This window comes from Ochotona princeps, chromosome 2 (genome assembly GCF_030435755.1).
Source record: "Ochotona princeps isolate mOchPri1 chromosome 2, mOchPri1.hap1, whole genome shotgun sequence".
NCBI lineage: Eukaryota > Metazoa > Chordata > Mammalia > Lagomorpha > Ochotonidae > Ochotona > Ochotona princeps.
The window spans coordinates 70599904-70626948 of NC_080833.1; the positions used below are offsets into that span (position 1 = coordinate 70599904).

General features: G+C 39.3%; 1 protein-coding gene across 6 annotated transcripts in view; it reads right to left on the minus strand.

Moving 5' to 3' along the window:
* TTLL7 (tubulin tyrosine ligase like 7) overlaps window positions 1-27045 on the minus strand; it is a 163594-nt gene that overhangs the window by 38087 nt on the left and 98462 nt on the right. For 4 of the 6 annotated variants that reach the window (XM_058658594.1, XM_058658597.1, XM_058658591.1 and 1 more), the window contains 8 exons: window positions 21331-21425; window positions 14914-15061; window positions 14755-14828; window positions 12805-12940; window positions 10696-10782; window positions 5931-6126; window positions 1944-2149; window positions 489-623 (listed from right to left, as the gene is read on the minus strand). In XM_058658594.1, the coding sequence (XP_058514577.1) occupies window positions 489-623; window positions 1944-2149; window positions 5931-6126; window positions 10696-10782; window positions 12805-12940; window positions 14755-14828; window positions 14914-15061; window positions 21331-21425 (1077 nt within the window). Of the gene's footprint in view, window positions 1-488; window positions 624-1943; window positions 2150-5365; window positions 5444-5930; window positions 6127-10695; window positions 10783-12804; window positions 12941-14754; window positions 14829-14913; window positions 15062-21330; window positions 21426-27045 lie in introns of those variants that run through there. The other 2 variants (XR_009244521.1, XR_009244522.1) reach the window with 2 other exon arrangements.

Genomic DNA, 27045 nt, shown 5'->3' on the forward strand with positions numbered 1-27045 from the left:
AGTGCAAATAGGTATTTGCCAACATGCACTTACACACACATTCACAAAACCTAGCATAAGTCATTTTAAAATTACACACTAAAATATGATATTCAAGGTTTCACATTTAAAAATCATTGACATATTATGTCAAGAGACATCCCATTGCATATTAGATCTCACCAAATCTTTGTAAGAGCAAGATTAACCTGGTATTTCTTTAATCACCAAGGACAATAATTATTTAATACTAATTATTCTTACTTGATGAAGGAGTCTTATCATTAAAACAATACTTATACTAAAAGATATTTTGCATTGCTAATTATATATAGGATCTCACTGATCAGGAATCATGATAATTAAAATTAAACCCCTGTATTTTCTAAAGCTTATAGAGGTTAAAAAGAACATCAATTAAGTTTGCGATGTAATTGAGTATAATGCCATTGGGAAATAAATTTTAATATTTTTAGGACAGAAGGATATGAGCTCCTTGGCATACTCACATCTTGTATCAGAAGCTCCGACTCTGCATCTGATTTTCCTGGAAAGCGGATCTGCATGTCCTTGAGAACAGTCAAGGTTTGATGTGTTAACTCGTCTCCTTGTTCTTTTGTTTTCAGATGCTGCAAAGACTCACTCTTAAATTGAAAAGAACACAGATATTTGGAAGGATCTTATTGCATTGTGCCAGTATGATCCGAAAGATATTTCTAGGTAAAAATGATATACTTCGAATTGAAAAAATAATTGCAATAAAATCATTTTTTATATTCGCAAATCCTTAGCATTCAATGGATATGAAGATCAACAGCATCTTTCACACTTCCACACAGCTTCATTGGCTCAACATGCTTAAAAATGTGTTCAGTAACTACTTCCTACTCAGTTTGATTTTATAAATATGCCTGAGTCAAACTTTTCTTCCTCTTCCCCCTTCCTCTTCCTTTCCTCCTTCTTCTATGTTTTCTCATCCCTTCCCCTCCTCCATCTGTTTTTTTGCTTTATATGACAAGCAGAGAGACAGAGAGAGTGCCTACCAACAATTTCACTCCCCAAATACCAAGATAAAGTCAGACTGAAACCAGGAGGTAGAAATTCAATCTAGGTCACCCAGATGGTCAGTGGGTTTCAACTAGTTGAGCCACCACGTGCTGCCTACTAGCACATGAACAAGAAGATGGAGCTGGGATAAAGGCCAGATATTACAAAATTGGACACGAATATCCCAAATAGCAGGTTAAACAGTAAGCTAAATACCTGCCCTAGCTATTTTTAATTAGGAAAAAAAAATCACTCATTGTTCCCAAATGAGATTCATTCACAGCTATTTCCTAACCCTAACTCTTCCCTTTCGAAACACCATTAACCAAACAAATTAAATAAATCAATGGCTTTTGTAAATGAGTTTAAAGCTACTTTTACTAGAAGCAAACCTCCTTGCAAAATAAACTGCTTTCAACACTAAATCTCTGAGACCCATGCTAAGAAGGGAACACTATATATTGATTCACCATACAAAAAAAAGTATAAACAGCATTGCAATAAAGTGTTCTCAGAAAAACTCAATGATTTTTCAGAATATTAATCAGTTGTTCTAAGTATAATTTTCCAGACAAAAAATTTCAAATTTACAGACTGCCTAGTGCACTGTAAAATTATTTAGTTAGTGGATTTGCCCCACTATTTTCTTATTATTGCACCAGCAAATGAAAAATAAAATAGTGCTAATTTTCCATGACCACCCTGAAGCTCTGTGATACAGTGACGTCTGCTTTCTAAGCTGCCATACTACATCACAAGCTAACACAAACGGTTGATCCAAATGCCAAAGGCTCATGAGCTGAAAAACAAAAGGAGGCTGGACTCAGTTTGGTGTCCTCATCTGATTTCCTTTGCCACACAGATCTGGCAGAGGACAGTGCTTCCTGCAAACATGAAAGACCCAGAAGAAGACTCACCACCTGAGAGCTGGTGGAGCTGGCATCATCACTGTGTGGCAGGTGCTTCACGTAGTAGGAGGCACGGTTTAAGGAATGTGACCTAGGTGTTGAAGCCGGCCGTGACACGGATATCACCTGTTGAGCAGAAAAGGGGCGGGTGTCCGCACTGGTGGGCGACTGAGCAGAGATGGACCGAGGACAGCTGACTGACCGCCTCATGGCATCTAAGGATGATGGAGAAGAGGGAAAGCATAGTAGCAATGCTAGCAGAAATCCCCCCATAACTGGTCTACAGAAACTGAAAATTGGAACAGGTGGCAGCTGAGTGACAATAAAAGTCAAAGCACAGTCATCATCATGAGAATATGAGTTTGGAATTAGTTCTTTCATTGAAAAGCGAACTTGGTGCAGAATCTCCGTGATGCAGAAAGAATAACTGGCAACAGTGCTTTAATAATATGTTTCAAAGTATGAAAAATGAGAAGCAGAAGAAAAGATGATTCCACTGATGGAAATCCTTCTATTAGCCAGCTGCTGTGCAGAGTGCCACACTTTCAGTTTAGCCCTTGCACAAAACCTCAGACGTAGGGACCCACACGGTCCAGAAGCTCAGAGAAAGAACCTTCCCAAGGTCACACAGCAAGTAAGCAGCCAAGCTCAAGTTTCGATCCTAACCCATCTGAGTACAGTCACCTCCCTCTTTCTATAGCACCGTGATGCCATTCCAAGGCTTTAGAATTAGATAGGTAGTTTACTGGAAGCTATGTTTAAGTGAAAGGGTTTGCAAAATCATAGTGAGGGCTGGAAAGTAATCTAGAAAGTGTCCATAGTAAACACATGGTTCAGAACACAGGGACCATTAGTAAATAATAAGACAGAAGAAAGCTATCTCAAGCACATTTAAATGCATAATTAATTGCTTTAAGGATCATGTCAAGAAGACAGCCTTTGCATTCATAAGAGTGAAGAACTTAAAAGTCTAGATTAAATTAATGAAAGAAAAATAACATAGATCTCCAGGGTGGTTGTCAGAACAAATATCTAGGGGAAACCACAGAATGTCTTCCCCCATGCATACTGAGAAGATTTGAGAAAGAGAACCGACTGCTCCAGATGAATTTTGATTCCCAGCAAAGGGAAATGTATTAGCATTTAATGCTATCAACATTTTAATCTTTTGAAAGCTCATATGGCCTATATATCCTTTGTTCTATACTCTTACTGTGCTTGGGGAATACATCAATCTTCATTAATTAAATAATCTAATAAAACTTACATGAAGTCAGGTTGAATAACCAAACAGTCCTTTTCATTAACTGTTTCAAAAATTAAACCTTCATAAAGGTCAAAGATATAAGTCTACTAATTACGGATGCATTTCTAAAAGAAATTTTGAGCAGAAAATGAACCTAATGTAGATTCTATAGAGTACAAAAAAAGTATTCTCTTTAAAGCCATAGATGTGTAGAAAGAGGGGATGATGATGGTTTAGCAAGCTAATCCTCTACCTGCGATGCAGCATCTCATATGGGCATCATTTTGTGTTCTGGCTGATCCAGTTCTGATTCAGCTCCCTGATTTTGACCTGGGAAAGCAGCAAACAATGGCCATAATCCTTGAGCTCCTGTTCCCGTATGGAAGACTCAGAGGAAGCTCTTGGCCACTGGCTCTTGGTTCCTAACTTTAAACTAAGTTCCAGCCACTGAGGCCATTTGGGAAAGGAACCAGAGAATGGCAGACCTCTCTCTTTGTATCTCCCTCTCTCTGTAAAAATCTGCTTTTCAAATGTAAATGAATAAATAATAAAAAAAGAACTTCTTGTCTTTCTTCTACATATGACCTCACAGTACTCTTTGAAGGGACACTTCTTCCCAAGACTCCTTCAGGAACATGTCACCCATCAATCCTTGGGCTTTTATAAATAAAGAACTATACAGATTCACTACATACAAAGGGGCAACTTCTATCAAAAAAAATGCCCTAGATCATGTGCTACTAACCATGCTGTAGTTCTGTTCCCTTTGAGGACTTAAGATGCAGATTCGGATCTGTGCAGACCGATGAGAGGATAGGAGGAAAATATTGCTCTCGAATCACAGCAGTCCAATTTTCAGCTGCATATAGTATACACTCATACAGAATAAGTAGGCAAACATGCCAATAATATATTTGAGTAGATTAATAAAAATGGTTGTAACTTACACCCGCAAGCATAAAAAATGCTTAAATTTTTCATATGATTAAATTATATCAAAGCAACATATATTGCTTTGAAGTTACAGCAAGTTTGCATTTCCCAGGCTTGCTATCTAAGAAAGTACTACACAGAATCTGGAATTTGTTCTTCAGTCACTTGCATCCACTTTGAAAACAAACTCAAGGAAAACTTGTGGCTACAGTGATAGTGAAAGAGTAAACAGAAAAAATAAAATGAAGAAAAACCCTTGTTATAATTCCTACGTAGTATAAAAGAAATTATAAATAATAAGAAAAGAGACATAATTAAATTAGGCTGGCATTAAAATGAGAATTTGTATTTAAAATATTTTTCAATCCGTATTGTGCTTCAGCACATTATTGCCTGGTTTCAATTTATTAACAGACTTACTGAACACAAAGAACAGCTCAGAACTGTGAAGAATCCTAGCTTTCTCCCTGTGTCCCTTCCATTCATACGGTTATAGATGAACCCATTATCTAAGAGAAGACGGATTTCAAAACTGACAAAATTTACACAGGAAAAAATGTCACCTTCTGAAGCAGAAATAATAAAGGCATACTTACACAGAAATACAACGAAAGCACTTAGAGAATCCTTAAGCAGGAAAGGAAGCAACTGAAAAATAGTTTGCAAACTCTGGAACAGGAACTCACTAAGCATCTCTTGAATGAGTAAATAAATAAATGACATGGAATATAACACATCATTACCCTTCCAAATACATAAACCTCAACAACAACAAGCACAGTAGTGGCATTGTGGAATCATTTAAATTCTCTGTTGGTTGGGTCTGCACTCCTGATGTATTTTGTCAAGAGCATGGAAGGCCAGTTTTAAAATGTCAACATTATCGGGGAAGCTAACAGAGTAAACCATTGCTCAAGAACAATATATATTGCATGACTAAACTGGTTTCTAGAATTCCAGGGCAATGGAGCATAAGGCACATGGAGCTAGGAAGACAGGAGTTTGCTTAAGCCCCAGGCTAAAGGCAGTGTCAGGAAGTGGCTTTCTAAGACAGTCTGGACAGACAGCAACACCACACTAGATACTGGAGATTGAAGGGTAAATGAAAGGCACGAAGGGGAAGATCGAGAGAATGCTCAAAGAGATAAAAGCAGGCAGAGAGAAAAGGAGGTAGGAAAGGAGCACAGGGAAGTTGGTTGACTGAGGTCCTAAATACTTCCTACGCACCAAAAGTCCTGACTTCGGTGCTTACCCGAGATGAATATAGGAGGGAACAACACTTCAACTATTTCTCAATTGTGTGGTTCACAGATACATTCAAGTCAAATGCCTAGAGAGATACACACATTTTTTAAAATAGGCGATTGTATAAAACAAAGTGAGTGACAGATGGGGACATGGACTGAAACAGATGAGTGCGGGACTTCAAGATGTTCAGGGAAGTATGCAGTTCCTTTTGCTTGTGTATATCCTTGAACTTCGTGAGGCCTCTTACTGCTGGCTTTGAAGAGAAAGGACTCAGCAAATCAGCCATGAGGCACATATGCTACAAGACCCACGAAAAAAATCTGTCACTTCACAAAAACTTCGAGTTACACAAGACTGACTCCTTAATGCAGACCTCTTGTTTTCTATTCGTAGAACCGGACAGGGACTCAAGGCTGAGTCTAAGTCTGGTTAGAAGCGGAAATAGATAGAAACCAGGTCTCCCTGTACAAGATGAGGACCCGTTTGGCCTAAGGACTTTTCCCTGAGATCAATCATTTCTGTTCCATAATTCTTCACAGTACCAAGTGAATTATAAGAAACCGACTTACTGGACTGTTGAATTAATTTGTAGTGGCTGGAGTGTTTAAGATTATATGTAACTTGCTTATCTCCTTTTTTATTTTCATACTCTTCTTTTTCATTTTCATCAGATTCTGAAGAGCTGCTGCCACTTTCACAGCTGCTGTCACTGCTGTAGTACTTCTGTTTTTTTATTTCAGTGCTCTCGGGCATAGAACACAGTGGCTAAAATAAAAGGATAGACAGTATGTTGTTAGAATTATTTTAAAAGGCTAACACAATTAACTGCTATTCATAATGCCCCTCCTCACACTGGCAGCCTATCACTGAAGGCTAGGTTACACGGTTTCTTAGCCTGTTACACTATATAGTTCTGTTTCTGCAAATATTCTGGCCTACATAATGTAGCTCAGCATGATAAGGAAACTGCTATTTTGACATGATTGAAATAAAAGCACCACATTACATGAATGGGGAAAACCAAGATAAAGGAAACACAACTAAGATGAAAACGAAAAATTCTTAAATAGAATCAGATTTTCTTCATTTCATACTTAGAGATAACTTGTCAAGACTCAGAGAAGTCCTTTTGTTGTATCATTGAAATCCAGTCATTTAACAACTGTGTGTATATGTGTGTGGCAGAGTAAGAGAACAAGTGAGAAGTGAGCGGGAAATGGGGGGAAGAATGGGCAAGGGGGTCAAAGGGAACAGGGAAGTGGGTTGCAAAGCCAGCCTAGGAAGGCCACATCTTAAAACAACTCAACAGCCTCTCCACTCAGAAAAGGTGTAACAGGAAGAAAACCATTGCTTATGTGGACTATTCTCTGTGGATACTGAGCAAAAATTGTTTTTAAAACTCATTAGATTTCCACTTTCCCAGCTGGGCATAAACAACTCATGTCTTCTGGCATACACGGTCTGGCTATAACATTGCTGTTAAACGCCCATGGTACATTTTTTTAAATCACACAATGTAAAGGTCAATGTCCTGGATATTTATTAAGAGAAAGTTTCTTTAGGTAAATCTTGACAGATTCAAAACGCCATGAAATGATGCACCCCCATCTCTATTATAGGAATCACTTTTTTCCTGTCATCCCACTTAATTTATTTCCATTGATGCCAATGAGGGAATAGCAGAGAAGATATGTAGGACAGCTTTCCTACAGAAAAAAAAAATGTGCACAGCTGAGACTAAGTTTTGTTGCTCCATTATTTTAAGAAACTACTTATTATATACACCATATGCTGCATATTCCTGCTGGGAGAGGTTCCTAGAGTTGTAAACACTAGTTGCTTCTTTTTTTTAAATCAAATAAAAATGTTTTGACGTTAGCATGCACCATAAAGAAATCTCCTTGGATACCAAGGGATTTCACAAAAAGATGGTATATCCTCCAGAGTAAGTATGTAGGAGAAAAGATAAAGAGCCTAGAATACATAGCATGCCATAGGATGCTCTTTAAGTTACCATCTTTGTAAAGGAAGAAAAATAATCAGACAAAGAAAGTAGTTCAATACACTTAGGATACTAAATGGTGTCTAAAAATAAGTTTTCCTTTTTATGGGATAATATTTGCTGAGCACTAAGAATGTTCAAAGAGATACGCATAAAAACATTTACCAGTGACACAGTCATCAAACATTTTGACAGTCTCAGGGCATATGAATTCTAGAGGAAGGATGTTTCTTCAGAAGTTTAGCATACCCAGAAGAAACAGTGGCACAATCAGGCTTGCCAGTGGTGCCTTCCTTCAGGTAGCAAACCGCTTTAAGGATTCTTAAGGAGCTCGACTACATAATGAGTTATTCGACCCTATAAAGAATCACAAGGGGAAATGGACAGCTGAACCTTGTGTCATGGATGTACTGGGGACTTTTGGACCAATAAACCGTTCAAGCAATATTTGTAAATAATTAATCCAATTCATAAACTGGTATTGAAATATGACACAAACAAAACTGCTTATTTTTATGTTCCATCTTATTATGAGATGGATCACATATAAAATGTATAAAAATACCAAAAATAACTAATATTCATCACTTTACCACTCAATTTTAAAAAATGCCGCTCATACTTAAATGGTGTTTACTATTGACGTAGTAAACATCTTAGATTTCCAAATAGATGAAAAGTTACTACAAATACCAGTTTTATTTAACCCTGATCACCTCCAATTATTCTTACACCAAAAAAGATTTTGGAAATCAATGTTCGGCAAGTAATATCCTCCTTCTTTAAAAAAAAAAAAAGGACTATTTTGAAGTTTGGCTCACTTTGGATTCTTGCAAACATAAATCCAAAATTATAAAAATTCTTCAAATTCAGACTAGTTATGCTGCTCTGAAATTGCCCAATTAATTTGATTTCAACAAATGCATAACTACTGCTGACTACTTGCCTAGAATGAGTGTGTTGGAAAACTTACAATGTGATTTTTGCCCTCCAAAATGTTTTTACTTTTGTTTGCATAAGCCTTACATAAATGAAACAAAGGGAAATATTAGACAATCCAAGTCTATTTGTCCTTCTGCCAGATGACTGTTCCCACAAATTGTCTCATGCTCAATTTGCTGAATCAAAATAATTACTAATCAAAGCTTAGAAATTCTGCAATATTTCCCAAAGTGAAGTTTTGACTCATGAATAGACATTGTACTATAGCTGTCCCAAAGAAATTATCAACTCTAGGGCCCAGCGCAGTAACCCAGAGGCTAAAGTTCTCACCTTGCAGGCACTGGGATTGCACATGAGTGCCGGTTCCTACTACAACTTTATACTCCATGGTGTCTCAAACTACAGCACGTAATTCAGTCCAATGCCTGACAAATAAGAACTCTACCAGACTCATCCTGCCCTTTTCATTCCCCAAGAACCCTTCACTTGAACCGCACTATAGTCCTCATTATTTCTGCATTAGCCTACATACGGTCACACCTCCAGGTCTTTGCCTCAAATATTGTCTTCACTATGAATATCTTTCCATCTCTCTGAAAAGTGTAGAGCACTGCTCATTTCTTCAAACTGCTATTCAAATGCTTTTGCTCAAGAAAGCCATCTCCATTCTTCTCCACCATCATGGCCCGTTGCACGCCTTTTATTACGGTACTTGCAAAGGTATTAGCTACCTTTTTGTTGCCTATCTGCTCATCCACCAGCCACTAGGACATGGTGGACCCATCACAGAAATTAATGGATTATGAGGACTTACAACATGCTAGATACTGAGATGCAAAAATCAAAACCCATTTCCCACATCTAAGGAATTTATAATTTTGTACTAAAGCAATGATACGAATCATGATCTGTCATAAATGCTCTATAAAAGTATAATCCATGGTACAGCAAAAGGAGGAGGGAAAGGAAATCACCTAAGACTACTGGGGAATTGGAGAAGGTTACACAAAGACAGAGACCATTTAATGGATTAGGAAAGGATCTCTAATCGACCAAGAACAAGCTAGTAGTATTTACTTATTAAGCAAGCATTTTAGAGGCATGGAAAAGCATGACAGCATCATGTGACGAGAGCTGAAATAGAAGGTAAAGGGAACAGAATAGAAATAAATTTTCAAATCCATCTCTTTCCTTCTTTATATGTCACTCTGCTAGAACATATGGATGTGACCAACATAGCACAGATGTAGATAAGGTGGCTCACCATTGCCTGCACAGCAGCTTTCCACTCATTCATCGTGACATTTCCAATACTGACTAACATATAATGAATGCTTCTAGATGATCAAAACATAGGGTTCCCGGGCCCAGTGCTGTGGCCTAGTGGCTAAGGTCCTCACCTTGAACGCTCCGGGATCCCATATGGGCACCGGTTCTAATCCTGGCAGCTCCAATTCCCATCCAACTCCCTGCTTGTGGCCTGGGAAAGCAGTCAATAACAGCCTAAAGCCTTGGGACCTTGCACCCGCATGGGAGACCTGGGGGAAGTTCCTGGCTCCTGGCTTCGGATCGGCATAGCACCGGCCATTGCAGTCACTTGGGGAGTGAATCATTGGATGGAAGGTCTTCCTCTCTGTCTCTCCTCCTGTCTATATATCTGACTTTGCAATAAAAATAAATAAATCTTAAAATAAATAGGGTTTGCAATTAAGTTTCTGAAGTCTTTTGACTTTCTATAATGCTGCACTTCTTTGTTAGTTATTCATCCAGACATAATTAGATAGAATAAGCATGTTAATTTCTAAAAATCATCAACTACAGATATTCCCAAGCACTATGGGAAAGATGAGCTAACAAAACAAAATGAACCTTTTCCTGAGTGTAAGATTCTACCATCTTTGGGCCCGGCAGCGTGGCCTAGCGGCTAAAGTCCTTGCCTTGAACGCCCCGGGATCCCATATGGGCGCCGGTTCTAATCCCAGCAGCTCCACTTCCCATCCAGCTCCCTGCTTGTGGCCTGGGAAAGCAGTTGAGGATGGCCCAATGCATTGGGACACTGCATCTGTGTGGGAGACCCGGAAGAGGTTCCAGGTTCCCGGCTTCAGATCGGCGCAGCACCGGCCGTTGCGGCTCACTTGGGGAGTGAATCATCGGACGGAAGATCTTCCTCTCTGTCTCTCCTCCTCTCTGTATATCTGACTGTAATAAAATAAATCCTCAAAAAAAAAAAAAAAAGATTCTACCATCTTCTCAAATCAACTGCCCTGAACACACAGTATCGGGTTTCTTGGGAATATTACCAGTCTTCCTTCTCACGAGCAGTATCAAGCGCAAACCTGCTGCACTTGGCATTGTCTGATTTGCTATCAAGGGAGGTGGAGCTGGTCTACCTTTGGTCCTCGAGGTTTGATAGTTTTTCCCATCAACTTCTCATCATCGATTTCACATTGCTCTAGAAGATCCAAAATATCTTCCTCCTTTGGAGAAAATTTTCAATTAAAACAGTGATTACCAATATACTCCAGAATTTTCCCAAAGTGCATTGCTTATTTCATAAAATAACGTATAAAATTCTTAAAACTCAGCTGAGAGAAGTAGAAATAAAAGGCATAGAGATCTCCCTTGAAGAAAGGTCCACTAAAATCTGGCAATATAAATAAATAACACTGCTGGAATCTACTGTGTATTAATTATCACTAACAGATGTATCCCTAGGTTCCTTTTACTATTAAAACTGCAAGTTATTAATAACTATACATGTTAGCCCACAAGATACTTTAAAATTTCTAGAAGTCCTTTCCAATTTTCCAGACTGCAAATCCATTGATCATTTCTATACCAAATGGCATAAAATAATAGTAATACTCAGACGCAAACATTAGTATTCAGTTAATGGGCACTAATTTAACTAAAATTTTGTGAAAGATGTGCAAACCACAGCACAAATTCCTAAGTGCCCTCTTCTAGAGTCATTCTAAAGTCAAGCAAAAATTATTAAAACATACATCCTGTGGATGCTGATCAAACAAGAACAATAAGAGTCTAAGAGTTATGTAGAAAGAGGTATAATCAACTGCTTTGTTGAATTATCTTTTCAATCTATAAAATACTAAAACTTTATGCAGTCATGATTTATACTTTAATGTCCCTTTACAAATGTGTTTGGGCTTAGCAGTTGTGATCCCAAGTGGAACATTCCTATCAAATAGTAGAATGCCCTGTCAAGTCCCAGTCCTCTTCTGATTCCAGTTACCCTGGGAGGCAGGAATGATGGCTTACACTGTTGAGCTCCTGTAACTCACGTGAGTAACTTAAGTTTCTAGGTCCCGACTTCATCCTGGCCCAGGCCCAAACTTTGAGGGCATTTGTGGAGAAAACCAGTGGATAAGGGCTCTGTCTGTCTCTGTTCCTTGCCTTTAATAATAATAACAATAATAATAACAAGCAGATTTTTGAAGAAACTAAAAATTTCACTGCATAATTGTAATTGTAAAATAAGTTGTTCTTTGTCACAATTTGAGGAAGATTAGCTATTCAAATGCTAAGACTCTTGTTAAAATTTTTGATTGAGTAATAATCCCACAATGAGTCCCATATAGAGCAGCATGGCTTCTATTTAGGAGAAACAACATAACAGACAATAGTCTCATCCTAAGAACTAAAATTTCAGAGGAACTGAAAAATGGCAGATGAACTAAGCAATCAAAACATGCCAAATCTGTAGATAAAAAGTACTGTGCATAGGAGGGCAGAGATCAAGGCTGTGATAGGCAGAGACATTCTGCTGGAATAAAGAGAATCCTCTTAAAATGCTTGCTTTTGGCATCCTGAGTCACTATGTTCAGAGGTCTGATGACCTTGCTGAGAAATGACACAGGCAGAAAGAAGAATCAGCTATCTTTCATACGCTCCAGCTATCTTATCTGACGTGGCAAGCATGTGCTCGAAGCTACCTTGCAGTTCTAAATCCCAGCAGACTGTGTGAAACTCTACTTTCAGATAAAAGCACATTTCAGGCCAAACTACAAAAGAATCACTCAAGTGTGCTTGGCCAAGATTGCAGAATAATGAGCAAAGAATTGAAGTGGCTTGTTATGCTGCCATATAAAACTGAAAGATCCTTCATTAAGGTAAACAGATTAGAGAATGTGTATGAGTGTGTGTTAATTACCTCTTCTCATACACCAGCTCTATGTATTATCAAGAAAAAAATATTGTATTTTATTAGTTGCAACTCAAATAATGAGTGTCACTAGTTAATTCAATGGTTCTCTCTATTCAGTTACTTACACATGTTCATATAACAAGAAGTCATTAAAATGTTAGTACAGTACAATAATGGCTTAGTTATTATGAAATACTATGAACCATTAAGAGAAAAAGGAGAGGTAAGTACATCTTAAACGTATTTTTTATATTAAGACAAAGACCTTGTTGTTTTTAAAGTCATATTGTTTGGCCTCATTCTTTTACCTTTGTTTAGGCACCTCTTCTCTTACCTTCATTCGTTTCAAAGGATTATTTAGTTCTCGCTGGAAAGAAGCTGCTCTTCCTGAAAGAAACGTCTGAAAGGCAGCAGCCAACAAATTTTCATACTTTTCAAGTAGTGTTTTATCATCAGGAGGATAAATCCGTCTACAACAAACCACATAAATTAATTTGTCATTAAACCTCTATCATATTTCAATAGTGAAGGTCAGCTGCATAGATAACCCCTGACCATCTACTGATAGTCAGGGTACTACAACAGAATACTATTGCAGTCATACCAGGTGGCTAGAAATAAAGATGAATACTTTCATGAGAAATTTGCAAATGTTTGCCCCTTGTGAACATAAATTTTAAAATACCACATACTTACCATTAAACAATGCTTCTCCATAAATTATAGTTTAAGCGTTTGATGGGAAGAAATGGTTGGAGTAGAATAGCAGGTCAGAAAAATGGGAGAAACATGAACCATAACAGATGAGAAAATTTTAATTCTGAGGGATAATGCAAAAGTTCTTGGCTCAAGCAGTTATTAAAGGATAGGATAACATAGGCATTACTCCTGAGGATCTCCTACAGGATGGAATTTGCCTCTGGGCAGAGGTGAGGTAGAAAGAATGCGTTCTTATCAGCACTGGTGTGGTTTTAAAGCCAGATGAGAATATTTTCATCATGAGGAAACAAGATCATCTTCTGTAATACAGGATGGTGAGGATTCTTTTCTGACAAGAGCCATTTGGATAGCTATGGCATCACATGTGAGCCACACAAAATTACCAACTCAAAAACTAGGCTGTTGTGCAGATTCTTTTAATTTCAAATTCTTCTTGCTGTAGTCTTGGCAGGACCAGATCAAATGACTTCATACACTCCATACAGCCAACCAGAACAACATGCCCCAACCCTGAAATGCAATGTCAGGACTTGAGAGGGGAGGCAATCTTTCAAAGAACACAAAGAGCCTGGATGCACCCTTTTGATCATGTCCGGTGGCACTGAAGGATTCCGTTTCAGTACAGTCTACAACCCTCTATATTGCCTCACATCTGGATCCTTCAAATAATTGCACTAATTACCTAATTCCTGAAGCATTCAAACTTAAAACGAAGTGGAATGATTACAATGACAAGACAGAAGGAGTTCTAAGAGATCTGGAGCCTGACTTTCTTAAAATATCACACCCTCAGAGAAAAGTGGCTACTTAAACATATCAGAGATCTAAAAACATATCAGAGGCAGCGAGAAGGAGCTTTCTCAGTTCTGGAACTATGCTTGCTGATCACCCTTCCTTTCTTGAAACATATCAAGCAAAAAGCACAATTTCAAATGAAAGAACAGTGCTTAAAATAAGCCAAGAAGTTTATAAAGAGAATGTGGCATATATACACTACTGAATACAACTCAGCTATATAAAAAGAATGAAATCTTGTCTTCCACAATTAAATGGATCCAATTAGAAAACACTAAGCTTAGTGAAATAAGCTAATCCCAAAAAGACAAATATCATATTTGTTCCTTGATCTGTGACACCTAGCACCCTTACACACAGAGTACAAAGAACTGTAACCTTCACAAATGAGACTGACATCCTGGGATTTGATTATTGTTTACAGGTTTTGTCACATTCCTCAGGAAAGTTAGGGTAGTTTTTTTTTTTCCATCTACTTGCTAGTTATTGATATTTTACTTAATGGAGTTTAAGCCTGTGATTGCAAAGTGAAATGAAAATATGACATTGTAAAAATTAGGAGGGAAAAGAAGAGGCAGACAGGGAAGGAGCAGGGTAGGTAAGAAATGCAGGTTAGAGGGAGCATGGGATGGAGGGTCACTATGATTCTAAATCTGTCATGAAATTTGTTCACTTTATATAAGCTTAAAAATGTCAAAAAGTTTAAAAACACAATGGTTGTTTTGACACTTCATTACTTCAAACTAGACTGCTATAACATCATAGTTACCTATAATTCCCCATATGGCGATTCTCATGTTCTTCTCTTGACACTTGCTTTCGTACTTGGGCAAGTCTTTCTTTCTAGAAATGAGAACATTTTGCAACTGAAGTTGGAGAAATACATCATGCAATTCAAACTGAGTTTACTTTTTGAACATTTGCATACCAGCTCCTCCTTCCGCCTCTCCAACTGGTGTCTCTGCTGTTCCCAGTCTGAGGAACCTGGTAAAAGCCTTTTGATGGAGTTCTGGCCATAAAGCCTTCTCTGAGCCTCAGCTTTTTGTTTGGCCAAGTTTTTTCTTTTATCACTGGTCCTAAAATACAAAACAAAAGACCACATTGCAGAATTCAAGACCAATTCTGATGTCATCCTTGTGAGAACTATAAGAGTTCACAGATCCTGTCAGAAGTCCATGTTATTAGATTTATGGCTCCCAAAGCATTGTGGGATGTTTGTCTAACCATCCAGTACTCATAATAAGATGAAATGGAAACTGCATATGATCTGAAGAATCAGAGACTTGAGTTTAACAACCCATCCTAGCAATTTACTAAACAATGTTAATTCACTGCTGAGTCTGTGTCATTGTCAAGCAGATTTAGCAGTAATGTTCCCTCCTGAAGTTCTTACAAGTATGAATTTGTGGGTCAGTATGCAAGATGTGGTAGGAGATGGGGATCTTCCTAGGATAGGCAGCAGCCCTACAGGCCCTTTGCTGGACCCTTTGCCATTGTCCATACCTGCAATGATGGACATTTGACTGTTTATGAAGAACTATACTATTGTAATAATATAGGGGAACTCAATGGGGTAGGGGGTTAAGGGAAATCCCAGGACCTATGGTACTGTATCATAAAATGATAATGATAATAAAAACAATAATTATAATGATAAAATATTTTTTTAAAAAAAAAATAGACACCACCCTTATTCCTCTCTACAGTTTAATCCCAAAGGAAATCATTTAGTCTAAGGGTAAGTTGTAAATACAAAACCAGGACAGGTCTTGCTGTGCAGGGGGGCGGGCTACCATTTGTGATGCTTTCGTCCCATATAGAGTGCTCAGTTTGAGTTGCACCTGTGCTTCTGCTTCCAATCCAGCTTCCTGTTAACGCGCCTGGCCCAGGTATTTGGGTTCCTACCACCTTAACGGAAGACGTGAATGGAGTTCTCGACTCCTGGCATCCAATGGGAGCTACTTCATTCATTGGGAGGGCAGGCCAGCAGACGCAAGATCCTTTCCTTTATCTTTCCCTCTCCATTGCTATCATTCTAGCTTCCAAAAAGAAATAAATCTTTTTGAAAAGATGCAAAGGCTTTATAAACCTCTAGTAAGATCCAATAATTGATAAAGAAAACAAACACATATTGGAGGAGGAACACAATGACATTTGTAGGGAAACTGCTCAATGATTCTGAAGTATGTTACTTTCTCAATCAGCACCCTCTTCCATAGGACATGCACTGTGTTTTGTATGATGCTTACAAATGTTGGTTAAGACACTGTAGTATCAACAGACCCAAATAAAATCCCAGATTATGATAACACAACTAGATATAATCCAGGATATTATTTAGTTATAGTTCTAGCTTAGACCTTGCTAATCTGAAATAGCTGTTACAGAACCATTGGGAGTCTTCCTAGGAATGAGCCTTCTCTACCATCTGGGACCATATTTGTAATTTGCCTGTTAGAAATGCACAAGCTAGCGATATCTGGCCAACAGGGCAAACAGACCAAACTGCTTCTAGAAAGCTTGCAAAGCCACCAAGAGGAAAATCTACCGAGAACTGTCTGAGAAAGATGTGAACACAGAGTCAATTATCTTATACACCTCATCAGTTTGGCTTGTGTAATGTATATGTGCATTGTTTTGTTTATCCAAAACAACATTGCACAGTCTTTTGTTCCAATCTATATACTCCTTGTCTATTCCCCTTGTCTACTGTTAATGGAAGTAGGCTAGTAACAGAAAGACAAATAACTACAGCATTCCACTCCAGTAAGACACCTAACATAGGTGCTTTGCTTTGCATGTTCATCCCCTCAAGTCATTCTCCTTGAGACTGAAGTGCCATTGTAACAGTATTGAGAGATGGGACAATTTAAGGGGGAAAATTAGGATAAGAGGAAGTAAGGTGGGTGGGCCTCCATGACTACATTAGTGGCATTAAAAGAGGAGAAAGAGAGAGGCGATCAGGGGAAGCAAGCTTGTACTTTTTTCCCAGGTGAGCCAGTCACACTTGGCTCAGAATTCTTCAGAGGGCCCACCAGTAAAAAGTCCCAGTGAAAATACAGTCCTCTCAGAGTTGGAACTCAAGAAATTTGATCCCCCCCCCAAAAAAAAAAAACTCTTATTATTTACAAATTACCCAATTTGTGGAATTCACTGCCAGGCAACAGAAAAGTTAACTATGACCACAGGACATTCAAATACAGAAAAAGCATGGTGATTTGCCAAGGGGAAAGTAGGAGGAGTAGCGTTTGGTAGATACAGGTTTCAATTTTGTACTACTAAAGAGTTTTGGAGATGGATGATGGTCAAAGTCATACAACAATGTGAATGCAACTTGATGTTGCTGAATTATACACTTAAAAATGGGGGCTGGAGTTTTGTGCAATGGGTTAAGCCACATCAGCAACCCAGATGAGTGCCAGTTCGAGTTCTGGCTGCTCTGTTCCCAGTCCATTTCTCTACTAATGCATCAGGAAAGCAAAAGAAGATGCCTCAATGCACAGGTTCCTACCATCCATGCGGGAGACCTGTACAGAGTTGCAGGCTCTTAGATTTGGTCTGGCCAAGAACTGACCATTGAAGCCATTTGGGGAGTGAAGCAGCATATGGAAGACTCCTCATTTTCAATCTCCGTCTCTTGCTCTCTCTCTTTCTACCTCAAAACTCCACCCTAAAAAAAAATGTCCAGTAAAAACATGTGGATGTTAGATTTATGTTTTTTAGGCTGAAGATATAATTTCCTTAGAATAGAGAAAAATCCAGCAAGAGAAACATAACTGAAAAAGAAAATAAATCAATCATATTGGATTTAAGTATCAAGAGAATATTCATTCAGTGATTCATTTATTAACCAACATTTTACTGAGTAGACCAGAAGCATTTTTCTAGTAGACCAGAAGCATCCAGCAGACATGGTCAGCAGCCAGCAATAAATACAACTGAAGAGTGAGGTGCCTCAACCTATACCTCATGACATACATCATAGATTGGGGACTCAAGTGTCAAATTCACAAATCTTGCCACAAAAGTGAATAGGATTTTCAAAAAAGAGTGCTCAGATAACATCACAGTGGGGGAAAAAATGTATATCCCAAGGAGCAGAATGTAATAGAACCGTAAGGGGAGACAAAGAAATTCTCATAGTTAAGTGACGCCAGAAACCAGTGTCACAAAGGGCCAATGAGCATAAATGTGCGAGAGCTAGCCAGCACTAGGAAATAGAAACAAGCCTATAGCCACCATCCATGGACCAGGTTATCTAATCTACTCTAATCCAATCTAGCTAATGAGTACCTTGGATCCAGAGACTCTTGGGACTGTGAATGTCTTTTCTAGATCCCATCTTAATCACTGTACTAGATTAGTTACTGGAGGTAAGAAGAGCCTCTTGTTATCAACTCAGAAATGCCACTACAACATGATTGGATTTGAAAAACAAAGAAGTATTATTTGCTTCACATTCTTGTCTCTTAAACTTCTAACCATAGTGTTCCGAAAGATTGAACTCGAACTCCAAATTCAAATTGTATTTTGCCATCGAAATAAAAGGGAACAGTTCTTGCCCACTCTGTCAGCTCCGTATCCCTAGGAGGGAATATCCTGAGTGATTCACAGACCTTGCACAATGAACTTGGAGATCTAGATGGAATCATACTGTTAAGTAAAGCACTGCTCTAAAAATGGGAAAGAATATGAAACCTCAATTCTTTCACTTCAAAGAGCTTAAGTCCAACTGAGAAGAATTGGCTAAGGCCTGGTAAAGTGGTGCAGAGCATAAGAGACCATATACTGTAATAGGCAAACACTTATAAAGTCCTGGAAAAGTCCGACCTTGAAGGTGGAGCCTGAGTGGCGAAAGGGCCTCAGACTCACAAGGGAGCTGAGCAGCCACCTGCCCACCATGCTGCTCCCAGCTTGGTGACACTGTGTCTTCCTGGGAAAACCACTCTCCCTTGTCCAGGTTTATTTGCTTCAACTGGAACATAAATAGCCTTCCCAAAGCCCCATTTCACCACCCAGCGTAACCAATGAACTCAACCCGTCAGTCTTCAAAATCAACCAGTTTTAAAAGTGAAACAATCAGTACCAAATCCCTCCCTACTCCAGGCCAGGCAGGGATTAAACAAAAACCTGGTCAGATCTTTCTCTCCCTTTGTTCCTTTAGAGCCTGATCTCATTCTACATCAAAGCCTGGGCCTCCTCATCTTCCTAACTGCTTCCTGAAACAAAATCTCCCTACCATACCAAGTGTTTGGGAATGAGTTTCTGTTGACTTATTTTTGAAGACCATAGTTTCTTCCAAAATTAAGGGAGAAAAAGAAAAGAAATTTATTAGAGATGGCATTGAGTCATAGGCAATGAAGAAAAGCATTCAGACTAGCAGAGAGAATAAATCATTAGTGAAAAGGGCAAGCTATGAGGGGAAAATATTAAGGTAATCTGCTTAATTAAAACAGTTCAGGTTAGAAAGAACATGGAAAAGTTAAGGTTAGGCTATTTTACAAAAAAGGTTAACACTAGTGTTGGTAATAGAAATCTAGTTAGATTCTTGAGCAAAAAGATAATATAATGAGGAATAAAGGATTATTCTAGGACTCAAAAAGAATGTAAATAGGGGATGCCTGGTATCATGGAAATTTATTCCGTCCAAAATTAAGAGTCCATATGAAAATTAGCCTTGTAATGTTTAACAAATGAGCAAGATTTTTCCTAATATTCTTAGTTCCCATTTTCATTCCTGTCACGTCCCATCACAGAGCTGCTACAGTGAAACTTCAACCACACACGTGTTCACAGAGCCCTCCATCTGTTTGGGTGGGAGAGGCATGTTTGTAACAGAAGCCTTGTTAGCATATACTCTAAATGTTAAAGACAGTGTTTTACAGTGAACTTAACATAAAGACAAGAATACTGAATTCCATTTGTCCTTGTTTTTCTTTTTTTTTTTTTAAGATTGATTTATTTGATTTATTTGAAAGAGAGTAGCAGAGAGAGAGAGATCTTCCACTGGCTGCTTCACTTCCCAGATGTCTGCAATGGTCAGGGCTGGGCCAGGCTGAAGCCAGCAACTGGAACGCCATCCAGGTTTCTCACTTGGACCATCTTCTGATGCTTTCCCAGGTACATCAGTAGGGAGCTGGATCCCAAGTAGAGCTGCCAGTGTCACAGGTAGTAGCTTAACCCAGTATGCCAGAAAACAGGTCCTGCCCATTGTTTTAGGCATAGAAATGTCTGACTGCTCAGACTGTATACATCTCACTTTCAATTACATTAAGTGAAATAAGCCAGCCACATAAAGACAAATCCAGCATGTTCCCTCAAATATGTAGAAAAAATTAAATCTGATTTTAAAATAGTGGTTACTGTATGATGGGAATGGCAGGAGGAGGAAGAGTAAACAGGGGTTAGATAATAGGTACCAAAACAAGTTAGCCAGGAGTGAGTCCTAGCGTTTCAGAGTGCAGTGGGATGACTGCAGTACACACCGTACAAAGAACTAGAAAAGAGGCACTCACAGGCCCCGAAATAAAGATGAAACAATGGAATTATCCGACAGACTTACACTGCACATATATGTGGAAATATTTATCTATACCTCATTAAGACTCTCAAATGTTACATATCAATAAACAAGTTTTTAAAATAAAGCTCTTTAAAGATTTATTCACTTATTGATTGGAAAGAGAAACTGACACAGAGATCTCCCATCTGTTTGCCCAAATGGCCGCAACAGTCAAGGCCAGGAGAGGCTGAAGCCTGAAGTCAAGAATGACATCCTACTCTCCCAGTAGACTGGCAAGGGTCTGGGCACTCTGGGTCATCTCCCGCTGCCTTCCTGGGCAAGGGTCTGGGCACTCTGGATCATCTCCCGCTGCCTTCCTGGGTACATTAGGAAGAAGCTGGCCTCCACTGAACAAGCAGCATAATACAGATGGCTGGGCCCTCTTTAGATAGCCAAGGAAATCATGCTTGAGGTTTCTTTTTGATTTTTGAACAACTCCTCTGTGCTTAAGCTTCTCCTTGCAAAATGAGGAGGGTAATCCAGAGGTCTGCTACAGGAACGGACTTCTCCAATCCAACCTCATGCTAAATCATAACACCAATTCTGTAATAGACAGACATTTACTGCAGATGTACAGTATCACACAGGAAGGAAAAGCAATATGAAGGAAGAAAGGGAAAGTTGCTTTAATTATTTTTACAAAAACATCAGTTTAAAGAACAGTTCAATAAACTCAAAGTGTAAATACAAAGATAGAAAAGGTTATAAGCCAACTTCATGCAAATGAGTCATATGTGCTACATATGGAAGAAAAAATTCCAGAAGATCAAGGGAATATTTTACCTGATGTTTAGTAGCTTCAGTGCATTCAGCAGAACTCCCCTTTTTACATCATAGTCTATTTTCTGATCAGTTCCAAAGCTTGGGGCCCGATTAATCTAAAATTTACAAAAGGAAATAATGAAAATAGCCTAATGTTAGAAAGTCAGTAAATATTCAGCACATATTCATTCTTCTAAGTCAGAGCTTCATCCAGTGGGACTGCACAATAAACCTCAAAACTTGAACAGCTAGATAATCAAGTGGCCGCTGTTACACCCACATTCCCCATCTCATTGGGCCAAGCATGCCTGTGGACTGTGAGTACCACATCCTTTACACCCACTCCTGTGTCTTCACTGTCACCATTTCCTCTGCATGTTTTCCGGTTCTTTACCCCTGTGTGCTCAAGATTTTAAGTTCAGGCAAGTGAAAAGTGCTCAGTGTCCTCTCTGGACTGCACCAGCTCTTTCTGATGAATTCATTTACTGCCTAAGAAACGCATTTTTTTGGTTGCTCGCTAACCAGCTCTAAACAACAGACATCGGTCTCCATTGGAAAGGCAGTAGTGACCATCTCAGAAGAGAATCATAAGCGAGTTACAGACTTGCCTCTATGAACTTTCTTAACTAGGCAAGGATTTTAATGGGAATAGTGAGCCACGTGTGACTACTTTCCTTTCTGACATCATTTCCAAGAATTCATTAAGATGAAAAATAAGAAGCAGTAGTTTATGCCAAGAAATCCACTGTACAATATTCTACCACTTCCAAAGCTGGAGTTTTATTTTTCTGTATTTGTTACTATTGGGTTTTACTGTTGTTACTAAAATGTACCTGCAACAGCAAATACTTAAATAGTTAAATCAGTTAATTAAATCAGTTGATTAAAAAATTAATCAATTAAATCAGTTGGTTAGAATGCTGCTGATGTCAAAAACCATGGTTTAGCTTTGTAGCTTTGCGGCACAAACCCCCAGTACCTAGATTTTCTTAAAAAAACAAAAAGAAGAAGAAGAAGGAAGTTACTAGACATAATTGTACAAATGCGTCAGCACAAAACACTAAGCAGTGGCTCGGATGCATCTACAATTGGCACCTGAGGAAATACCACATTGCATTCAAGAAATCCTCTGGCATTCAATAAATCATCTGACAGTACAATGCCTCTAATTAGAAATGGGGTTGTTACCGGGTACAAGAGATCACACCAGACATGTCTAAGGTTTAATAAGGAGTCTTTATTAACCAAGCTTGGTGATAACAGAACATACTAGAAATAGCAGATCACAAGTCCATACAGCAATCCAACCAATCATAATCCCAAAAGGAACAAATGGTCATTATCTTTCAGTCCATCCATTAAGCTAAAGACCTATGTCCCAGCTTCCCCAACAATATAAGTTATCCTAAGAGACATGCAACGAATAACCTGGACACACTTACAAAGCTGCAGACATTCACCTTTCCCTGGCTTCTCTGCCCACATTCCACTACTGCCAGGCCTCACCTCTCCTGGAACTCCTGACAGTACACAAACCAGAAACAACATTACTATATCCATTGTCCCATCTAAGCAGTACACAGGGACCATGCTCAGGGGATTACCTGTCCTGGATCAGTCAAGAGTCGAGATGCCAGAGTAAGGGAAACACCTGACCAGAAAGAGAGAGAGTGAGCCCCCATCTCAGGGGCCTTTTAAAGGCACTTGTGAGGGGAGTGGTTACACAACAATGCAATACCCGCCCTTCTCAGTTGATAGGTCTTCGCTCCTGCCCGCCTGTGACTCACCTAAGTGTTGTGAGTTAAGGAGTTAATTGGCACTCATTGGGATAGGCAGGAACAGGAACTGAGCTTGTAGCTAAAAAGACTAATTGGACTTATCTGCGAAGAACATCCCAGCCGAATTAGGACGTGGGGGGAAGAGTATACAAGGAGAGGTGAAGGAGCAATCACTGGCTGCACTCCATAACAGGGCACAGGTTCACTGCGGAAAAGGAAAGCAAACTGCAGAGGATCACCTGTAATCCCAATACCTAGGGAAGGGAGAAGGAAATCACCCTGCCACCCGCTTAGTTCTTAGGTGGGCTCTTTGGCTGATGCTAGGAACCCAGTTAATATAATGTCAATCGACTAGGAAAAAACATTCAAGTTTCATAAACTAAATCAGGTGGAGATGCACTAGAGTGTGAAGTCCAAGAAATGACCAAGGCATTACACCTTTTTACTTTTACACACACACACACATTTGTGAAAGGGCACAGGACAAATGTCTCTTAGGCCTAGGATAGCCAATTCTTGGAATGTCACTGAAGAGCCGCACAGAGGAGAGAGGGGTAGAAGACAGGGAAGATAAGGGTTGCTTGGGCAAGTTTGTTTATTCAGGTGCTCTGCAACTCCAATTGCCAATCTGTACGGTCAAGGTTATTTCTCAGCCTTGGCAAAGGGATGAACTCTCTCCCGAAAGTATGGTTGTGGTTTGATACATTGTAGCATTACACACATTTTCTGTGCATGCAGGTTTAAAATATGCATTGTATTTATCTATACAAACTATATCATTCCTGGTTTTTTTTCATAGTGTGTAATGAAAATCTTTCATCATGCCTTCATTTTGCCGAATGCATGGCTCCCTTTATATAGAGATTGACCATATTGTATTCTGATTTCTTTGTACATTTAAGATTTAGAAGATGATAAACATCATATCTTCATGAAAAAGCCTCAAGGAAAAGGAATTTACTTGAAAATTTCAAGAACATCCATTTACTCAGAAGCAATTTAAGACGGGAAGTTGATCAGTTACCTGAAAGCTGTAAGCATTTCTCTCAATGAGTGATGAGAATGGGCAAGTAATTCACAGGAAAAGGTTAAAACTAGGGCCTGGCACAGTAGCCTAGTGGCTAAAGTCATCTCCTTACATGTGTTACTTTCTCATATGGGTGCCGGTTCATGTCCCAGCTGCTCCACTTCCCTTCCAGCTCCCTGCTTGTAGCCTGGGAAAACAGTAGAGGATAGCCCAAGCATTTGGGACCCTGCACCTGCATGGGAGACCCGGAAGAAGCTGCTAGTTCCTGGCTTTGCATCAGCTCAGCTCCGGTCGTTACAGCCACTTGGGGAGTGAACCTGTGGATGCAAGCTCTTTCTGTGTCTCCTTCTCTCTGCATACCTGCCTTTACAATGAAAATAAATGCACTTTTTTTAAAAAGTTTAAAGGCCAGCAACAGGGGGCAGGTAAGGCCATCACGCAGCTCCAGTGTCCCATTTGAGTGTTGTCTGGCTGCTCCACTTCCCACACTGCTCCCTGCTGGTGCACCCGGGAAAGCAGCAAATGATCACCCAAGTTCTTGGGCCCCTGCACTCCTGTGGCAAACTAGAAGAATGTCCTGGCCAGTAGACGGAGGATGCATCTCTCTCACTGTATCTCTTCTTCTGTTGCTCTTCCTTCCTTTCAAATAAATAAATCCTTTTTTATTTAAGTTTCACTAATACAAGTTCAAATGTCCGAAATGTATAATGATGAATTAATGACAATTCTGCTGCTATCCAAAAAGATTGTAAAATAAATTAGATAATTAAGAGCAAATGAATGAATGCACACCAGCCTATGTGGTATTTATTTAAAATTTCAGAGGAATTCCATGACAACTTGCAGTGTGCAAATCTGCCAGGCACATCCTTCCTCTTGAATTGTACTGAAGTCTTGGTTTAAAACAACTTTAAATTCCTTTCTTGTCACCAACTTTAATTCTTTCCTCTATTATAAATCAGTCTAAGAAGAAATGTACCTACACACACACACACAAGTATGAATGCAGAAAACTTATTTCAATGTTATCATTCAGCATTGTTGTGAGGATTTTGGTTTTAAATGTCATGAGAAAGGCAAAGAAAAAACACAAGAGAACCACCACAAATAGCTGACAGATGAAACTGAAGATTCGGGTTGTACCCCACCAAAATTTTTTTCTCTATATTGCTGAGGATTTCACCGTTTGCTATTTCCTACCCAAATTTTGAAAAAGACAAAACCTAGCAGATGATACAGCATTAAAATTCAGCGGTTGGGCCCGGCGGCGTGGCCTAGCGGCTAAAGTCCTCGCCTTGAAAGCCCCGGGATCCCATATGGGCGCCGGTTCTAATCCCGGCAGCTCCACTTCCCATCCAGCTCCCTGCTTGTGGCCTGGGGAAGCAGTCGAGGACGGCCCAATGCCTTGGGACACTGCACCCATGTGGGAGACCCGGAAGAGGTTCCTGGTTCCCGGCTTCGGATCGGCGCGCATCGGCCCGTTGCGGCTCACTTGGGGAGTAAATCATCGGATGGAAGATCTTCCTCTCTGTCTCTCCTCCTCTCTGTATATCTGGCTGTAATAAAATGAATAAATCTTTAAAAAAAATCAGCGGTTTATAAATGCATGCAACAATAAAAACTGTAAGACAAAATCATTTAAAATTTTATTAATTTTTAAAATGTAGTTTCATTATCAAAAACAGCACAACATTTCCCCCGTCAACAACAAATTCTGTGCTTGTAAACCACTGCAATCCTCTCCTTCCTACAGCCTTCCCTCCACCTTACCTGTCATCTAGCCATCCACCCACCTGTCTAGCATCTGTGAAGTGAAAACTCCACTCAGGTGTTTCCTCTGCAAACTTTTTATAGATACATAAACTCTCAAATACACACATGGACACAGACATCAAACCACTCTTCCGTGTGTGTTAAGTCCCCGTTCCTCCCTTATGCTTAAAACCGCACAGAATACACATGCGAGTCCCCGCCAGAGCACCATGACCTTTGACTTCTTGCATCGCCACCAGCTACGGTGGGGACTGAAGCTCAGTAGGTCTTGTTAAAAGTAAAAGTCCTTAAAGTACTGGCAGCACAGTTATAATCCACTCAACTTCTATGAGTCCCACTAAAAACAACATTTTCCTATGCTTTTCAATTTCTGCAATTTTAGCACAACAAATTTTTACTTGAAATTATTCTGCTAAACAAGTTACCACATTCTCAGGAGCACCTTCTGCTTTCCTCCACTTGATGGCGCCAAAAGGTCTTTTTTGACCATGTATGTTAGCTCCACTACAATTTCAGCTGGCAGCGAAAAAACAAACCAAGACCTAAAAAAGGATGCTTTTGACTGATTTAAAGTAGTAAATATGCATATTCCACAGCTATCTGTTACCATGGGAGTTTTTTAATGATTCTGATTGACGTGGAAATGATCAATGAAAGAATAAAAAAAGATGCAAATAATGGCAATTTCTTTCTTTCCTTCCTTCCTTCCCTCCTTCCTTCCTTCATGCAGAAATCACCTATTCAGTAAATTCTGATTTAGCTACTAATGAAAGCCTCCAGATAGGCAATTGTATTTTCCAAGAGATAACTCATACATTATTCCCTGCTATCCTACTTATGTCCTCCTCACATACATGTTTTTACTTCTTTCCTACCCCATCAAAGACCAAAGACAAGTAGCAAGGACAAAAAAAAGGACTACTGCAGACAAAGCCGCAAATCTGGAGTAGAAAGGTTCAGGCCTTTCTCAAGTGTGTTCCTGCCACAAATCAGAGGAAGCAAACGGTAAACAAACTTCATCATTTCTTAGGACCCAGGATGGAGCAAATCTGAACACCCAAAAGAGAAAACTGTACTTCTACGGAAATACAGTATACATTTGCTCATAGTAGAAGACACACGCTCACACACACATACACACAATATCTTTGACCCTCA